A 7,675-nucleotide genomic window follows, 5' to 3' on the forward strand; every position below is an offset into this window, starting at 1 on the left:
CTTTTGCCGGGAAAAGAGGTAAGAGTTGGCTCCCAGGATACCCCACCCTTTCCTGTCTCTCAGTTCTACTTCATTGTAAGTGACATCACTCATTTTCCAGTAACACAGGAACTGTCATGCTAAATCAAACCAGTGTTCCATCTAGTCCAGTATCCCGTGTATGATGGGCCAGTGCCAGCTGCTGAGGAAGGTGCATGAAACTGTGCAGAAGGCAGTTACGGCATAGTCTGCCCAGAGGAAAGTTTCTTCCTACTCCCCTTTTGTTAGAGGCTGGCTTATGCCCTGAATCTTGAGGATTCCAAAACTCAGATTATTGTTGAGTTGTAATCCTTAATATAAATTTAAATTTCCCTTTGTCTTACTTGGCTTTAAGGAAGGCTGGTCTGTGTGAAAGGCACCCTTGGGACTCAGGTTCATTTCTCAGCTTGGCCACAGACTTCTTTGTGTTCTTGGACAAGTCACAGTTCCCCACCTGTATGATGCGGATAATAGTACTTCCCTACCTCAGAAGCATAGGGGCCGACTCTGTGACTGCTCACCAGCCACAGCTGTTCGCTGTGCTACTGATCAGCTGTTTGGGGGATGGGGGAGGCATTTCAGGGAGGGTGGAGAGCAGCGGGCGGGAGGGGGCAGAGCAGGGGCGGGGCCTTGGGGGAAGGGGTGGATTGCAGGTGGGACCTTGGGGCAGAGCGAGGGTGGAGCACCCTTGGGGAAAAATAAAAGTCAGCGCCTATGTTCAGAGGGGTGTTGTGAAAACAAATATTTCAAGTGATCATGAGGAGCTGAGATGCTATGGTGATGGGCGCCATAGCTAGATATCTACTTATCTATTACTATAAGTGACCAATATAAAAGATGAAATGTGCAGTTGGAGTTATAGAATACTTTTTGTTAAAGATATGGCTCTCAGTTCCTTATAAGCTAAGACCTCCCCCCCCCCTTTCTGGACCTCAGCAGACAGACAGCTACTGTGTCCTCCCTGCCCAGCAGAAAAGTGATTTGAGCTCTAAAAATTTCTGTCATTTCCAAATCCTTATGCTCCTTTTTGGAGTCCTCAAACTCCCCAGTATATGTGTGCAGGACTTCCCACAGCGTTCTTAATCCAGTAGCCTGTTCTGACTCCAACTCCCTGAAGCTACTAGGGGTTTCTGGTCTCGATTATCTTTATTTAAACAAGTGTTTGGATATTTTAAGTTGTGAGTACAAAATAATTACAACAGCTGCTTTTATGCCCACCTTAAACCCCACCCAAGAATGCTTTTGAGTGAGCAAGTTCTGGAAAGAAACATTTATTGATTACGCATTGTTGAGCTATTTCATTTAGAATAGCCGCTTATGAGGTGTGTAATGAGGATGATTTCACATAGGCAGGGCTGGCTCCAGGCACCAGCTTAACAAGCAGGTGCTTGGGGCGGCCAAGGGAGAGAGGTGGCACCTGCAGCAATTCGGGGGCGGCAGGTCCCTCACTCCCTCTAGGAGCGAAGGACCTGCCGCTGAACTGCCGCCACCGATTGCGGCTTTTTTTTTTTTTTTCTTGGGGCGGCAGAAATGCTGGAGCCGGCCCTGCACATAGGCAATGCTTAAAAATGTAGCTTTAAGTGATATTTACAAAACTTATTAGTCCCACTGTAAGGTGCTTCTAGGACTAGAATTTTCAAAAGTCAAAGCTCGCATGAAGAAGTAGTCTTAGATTTCTCAGAGTCCAATTAAAACTTGTGTATTGGGCCCAATTCTTCTCCTATTGAAATCAGTGGCAAAACTCCCATTGACTTCTATGGGATCAGGATACAGCTATGTGGCGGATTAGTGGGGAAAAATAGACTAGCCAGTGATTTACTCTGTTCTGTTTTCTTTCAGTCATCCCACATCATGAGAAAGAGATTCTGTACTCCTCTGAGACATGCAGAACTGTCCCTGCTGCTGGGGCTTACCTCTCCTGCAATCACAATCATATAGCAACACCTGCTGCTGCAACAAATATAACCCTGAGCCATGTCAAACCAGAACCAACAGCTGCACTGAATCGTAATCCTACTCACCCTCTGCTGAATGTCAATACACTGTATGAAGATCACGAGGAAGAGGTTTCCAACCTTACAGACAACAGTATTCATTCACCAACCGAAGCAGGGGAAATACTCTCCATACCTACCCCAAAGCACATAATGATGGCAACATTTGAAGAACCAAGGGCAATAGTGAGTTCTGTGGAGTACTAAAGATATAGTGCTGCATGGATATAACCTGGTGGTCAGATGCAGTACCACTGTAATGGAACCCTCAACAATGCAATTCACTGCATGAGCATGGAGAGTTTTAATACAGACCATAGGCTTTGGTAATACTACAAATTGATTTTTCACGATCGTATCATCACCACTGTCACTAGTTTGCAAAATAGAATAATAAAAAAAAATGGGATGAAAGTACACCTTTACCTCCAAGAGCACCCAAGCACAAAAAGTTAGCTTTAGCTTCATCAATTTAAATATGGATCAATACAACTTTTGAAACACTAAAAGAGTTTGATGGCATGTCACAGTGATTTTTACAGAGCACTTGTATCCTTTGTATTTACAATGGCTAGTTAAAGTTAAATAGATATTGGTGAGGTGTATCTTCTATTTTAATGGCAGGAGTTAAGAGTTTAATAAGGAAAATATATTTTTTCTCCATGGACTTTATGAAAAAGACATATACAAGAAACATTTATTTTTTTTGTTTCTTTGGCTCACTAGTGTTGGGCTTGATGGAGATTTAGGATAAGGGCTTACTAACACCAGCATATAGTGCAAAAAGGATTGAAATGCTTCTGTCTGTTGAATTTGTGAGTGAGAGGTATGCCCTGCCCTTTAACAAACTTATATGTCAATGGAAGATGATGAAATGAAGAGTTTATTTTCTTAAATATATTTTACCATTGAAAAATTACTTTAATAGCTTTTCAAATCAGGTTTTGCTTTTATCAAAATGGAGAGAAGAGGGTCAGTCTAGCAGCTTATTTTTGTATGGTCTGTTTATGAACCAAGTTAGAAACTTTCACAGGTGCTTCACTGATATGAAAAAATCCTACAGTGGTGATGCAGTGTAAAACCAGCAATGTTTTCAAACAATGCAGAGTTAAAGAGGATTGTTAATTTATGTTTGCAGTCTCTCCTAGACTCTGATCCAGCAAAGCACTTAAGCACATGCTTAACTAAGCACGTGAGTAATCCCACTGAAGTCACTTGAGAATACACACATGCTTAAAGTTAAGCACATGCTTAAGTGGCTTTTCTGGATCTGGGCCATAATGTATACGGACAATAATCCTGCAGCATGTGCTGTCATTCTGATTCAAAGTCTGTCTTCCTTGGCCCAAAGTACATCCTCCTACCCATTCATCCTATAACTTGGACATGTGAGATTTTATGAGAAAATTCTAATATAAGAAAAAAAATCTACTAAAAATGTATCATGCAATAACCATTCTCCTCAAAAGTATAGTCAGACAAGAAAAGACTATATTAAAATGATATTCACAGCTGCATTCAAAACTATGAACTACTATGTTTGCTTCAAAATTCTGTATGATGGTAGAAAAAATAGAGAGAGCACAAGTATGGGACTGAAATCTTGAATATATTTTTTAATTTATATTACCTCAGACATGGATATATGATACCAGTATTTAATGAACTATAGCACTGAATATAAATAAACATTATTCTGAATATCTTTAATGTGTAGTATTTTATAGCTAAATGACCCACCTCTACCACAAAAACTAAACTAGATACAGTTGGTGGATAGAGGATGTAAATTAGCCATCCCCTGTGGTTTAGTAAATCTATTAAATATGATTTTGATGTGGATGTCCCCATTCCACCTTGCACATTTGACTTTACTGACTTGATGGCTGAGAAGGTTTTTTGCAGTTTTTAAGTAATAAAAGTCCAGTTGCCTATTTAGGACCTTATTCTGAACCCCTTATCTAGGTAAAACTTGATGCAATAGGAAGTTTTACCTGTACAGGAATGGGGACTTAATTGGGGACTACTTCAAAGCTGGTTCTTCACTCTATCTGCTGAGTTGCTGCATTCTGTTCACATACAGCTGAAATCAGTGGCACATCAGGACTTCCCTGGTAAGTACAAATGCACTGCTTTGCTATATTCATCAGCATTGCAGGCACATTCTGCTGGATGTATGCAATACAGTGGGTAGCAGTTAAAAGGAATATTTTTCAGCCAAACTAAAATCTTTCTAGTTTCACTGGGTCTTGCATGCCAGTGAAGAATTTGAGAAATTATGGAACATTGTCTCAAAAGATCCAGAATTCGTTAATGAACACACAATCAAAGAATGCATCATGGGCCAAATTCACAACCAATTTAAGGAGATCATTGCAGTCACTCGAGTTGCAACTACTTAACCAGCAAAATGAATGTCTTCCCATATGTTCACGGGTTAGATGACAGTATTATGCACACATATAAAATTCTGTGATGTTTTGGATTAGTTTGATACCTAATATTGAATGGAATGTCAAACCTGTCAGCCTCTGGTCAAAAGGTGTTCGTGTACCATGTCTAAACAAAAATTAAGTGCCTGACCCAACATTCCAGACACACCTGAAAGGGCCAGCAAGTTCACTGGAGGGGATTTTCAGTAGGCAAGGAATGTGGGCTTGGGACTTTAGTGATATGTATCTACATATTTCATAAAGAGGTTTTTTTTTTTATGTACCGGTAATTAATTTTCCCCCTTGTTATTTGGGAATGGCCATGATCAGTCCATATTGGTAGATGTTCCAATTTTCAGAGAAATTGACAGGTGTTACCTTTTCATCAACTTAGTTTTTGTATTCTCTTGTTGCCTAAGAAAATCTGAAAATAAAAAGTTCCATCCGTGCTCTTGCATAAGAGAAAGTGTTAACTTTCCTACATAACTTGCACATGTGTTTCTATTATACAGCTTTCAGAAAAGGAGAAGTGGGATTACAATGCCTCATTGGAAAGACAGGTGACTGTTGATAGAGGTTGTGTGTGTGTGTGTGTGTGCTTGCTGGCTTCTCAGTTCTCACACTTAAAATATGACAATCTAACTAGGTTGCAGGACAAGTGTACATAGTCCATTTTGACTCTGATCATTTAAAAAACCCCAAACCACTGAAATGCCCACATTGTAACAATAGAATATTGCAAATTCCCCATATTATTCAGCCACTGTATCCCTTCAGTCTGCATTGGTGCACACCCAAAACTCTCAGTGATGTCACTGGGTCTGAAAACATATTTTACTAACCTAGGATCTGCTTCCACTCCCGTTGACGTTAATATAAAAATTCCTATGACTGTCAATGGGCTAAACAGGTATCCAGCAATCTGCCTGAGAAAGAAGCAGCAGCGATTAGCTATGTTGCCCCAGGAGCAGAACAGGGAATAATTTCTGGCACAGAGTCACAATTCAGATCATATTTCCCCATTGCACCGTGTGGGAAGTAAGCTGCACCAGCTTTCTTCCTGGTGTGGAAGATGCTGAATGTATAGGCTAGCTCACAATTGAGCCCACTGAGAGCGGGATCCTTTTTAGGGGTCAGATTATGGCCCAGGCTGTGTGCCATGCCTCCCAATCTCCTGAGCCTGTGGGCAGGCAGTGGATGGAGCTCACTTGTTACTTACAGCTGACAGGTTCAAGGCAGGGCAGGTAGCAGTTTGGACCAATCATAAATTATTACCTCTCTGTAGCAAAGGGAGAACAACCAATGGGCTGTCCCATAAGAGGGTTTGTGGTAACACCAGTCTCACACTACATAATTTGAAACATGAAAAACATCCACATTTTAAAATTTCCCTCTAATTATGAATCACATTAGCCTCTGTATCTGCCCACTAACTGGTGGAGTGTCTTCAATTTGCCACACCAGTCTACCGGCATGCTTTAAGGACCTGATTCTGCCTCATTCAATTCAATGGTGGGTTGCTATTTAATGCACTGGGAGCAAGATCAGACCCGGCCTAATGGTATGTCTACACTGCAGTAAAACACCCATGGCTGGCCCCGGTCAGCTGATTTAGGCTTGCGAGGCTATAAAATCACACTGTAAATGTTCGGGCTCGGACTGGAGCCCAGGCTCTGGGAACTCTGGATGGGGGAAGGTCCCAGAGCCTGGGCTGCAGCCAGAATGTCTGCAGTTTTATAGCCCTGTAGCCTGAGCCCAAATCTGCTAACCCGGGCCAGATGAGGGTGTTTTATTGCAATGTAGACATACCCTAATAGAGCACAGAAACCATTTTTTCTTTCCTTTCTTCTTTTTTTTTTTTTCTCACTTGTACAGAATGGAAATGAGAATTTGGAACAGAAAAGGCAACTGTAGCAGAAGCATCTCTTGTGCTATTTTTAGATCCTGTCCCTCCCCTGTTCCCAGCTAGAGGCCAGCACTCTGCATCTGGCAGCCAATTGCAGAGAAGTGTGTGTGTGTGTGTGTGTGTGTGTGTGTGTGTGTATACACACACACTAATGTTTTGAACATTGATGCTGCCAACATTTGGCCGTGCTGATTTTTTTTCCACAGTGCAAGTGCATCTCCTATATTCAGTTTCATAACTGAGAATAATGAGCTCTGTTTATTTCACAGTAGGAGAGGTTGGGCCCAATCGTACAGTTTACTGTACATCTCTTTAGCTTTATTGGAATTTTCAGGTGCTCAGCACCTCATGGAAGCCACTCAGCACCTTGCAGAATCAGATCCATTGCTTGTTAGCTTTTCAAATTGTGAATTGAGGGCCAATCCTGGAAACGCTATTGAGCACAATGCACTTGTAATTAACATTTGCAGGATCTCGGGACCTAAGGGAAAAATTCATCCCTACACTGGTAATGTTTGGTGGAGGGACCAGTAACTTTACACCACCTTTGTGCTGCCCCTATACTGTGTTCCCTCTAAGTTGTGCAGTTGGGCAGCCGCCCAGGAGAGATTCAAGGGCCGTGCACTTGATTAGCAGAGCCGCGTACATCCGCAGCGTGTGTTCAGCTGCCCCCTCCCCCTGCTGCTTTGCAGCCACATTGCTCCTGCAGCTGCTCCTGGGATCCTCCTGCTAGCTGTGCAGAGTAGGGCGCTGATGTCAGGGTGTCCCCCTTCCCCAAGCCACTGTACCCCATCTCCATAGAGCAGGGGAGAGGGGACAGGGCTCAGGACTTAGAGCAGCTCTAAGGTCTGAACAAGCCTGGTGAGTGCCTTAATGAGAGCGTGCACGGTTTCTGAGGTTTCCCCAGCAGGTAGCACACATAATCTCTCTTCTCCCTCTGCCCCCCCCCCCACCCATGTACCCCATCTCTGCAGAGAGGGGAAGGAGGGACATGGTTCAGGAGGAGGAGAGCTTTCAGTTAGTGCCTTAAAGAGACAGCAGATGGCATCTCTCAAGAACTTCCCCAGCAGCCAGCGCGCACACAGACTCTGTGTCACACAGACACTCATATTGTCTCTGTGTGTGTCTCTCTCACGTCTCTGTGTCACGCACATTGTCTGTGTCACACATCTCCCAACACATGTGTGTGGTGTTGTTACTTCTTCGTACTTCCTGCAATGCTCATATATTCTCACTCATTTTATGCTTTCCAAGTGTTATTTTAGTGTTTTGAGTGGGTTATGAATTTCATAATTTTTATTTCTCTCTTACACTTAAATTTAATT

The 7,675-nt window shown here is 42.6% G+C and overlaps 1 protein-coding gene across 1 annotated transcript in view; it reads left to right on the top strand.

The window, feature by feature from the left end:
- Positions 1–3,717, top strand: part of PANX2 (pannexin 2) — a 63,754-nt gene extending 60,037 nt beyond the window's left edge. The window contains exon 4 of the mRNA XM_054022202.1: positions 1,858–3,717. Within this exon, the coding sequence (XP_053878177.1) occupies positions 1,858–2,219 (362 nt within the window). The 3' untranslated portion in view covers positions 2,220–3,717. The remainder of the gene's footprint in view (positions 1–1,857) is intronic.
- Positions 3,718–7,675: the final 3,958 nt, after the last annotated feature.

Source organism: Malaclemys terrapin, chromosome 1 (genome assembly GCF_027887155.1).
Source record: "Malaclemys terrapin pileata isolate rMalTer1 chromosome 1, rMalTer1.hap1, whole genome shotgun sequence".
NCBI lineage: Eukaryota > Metazoa > Chordata > Testudines > Emydidae > Malaclemys > Malaclemys terrapin.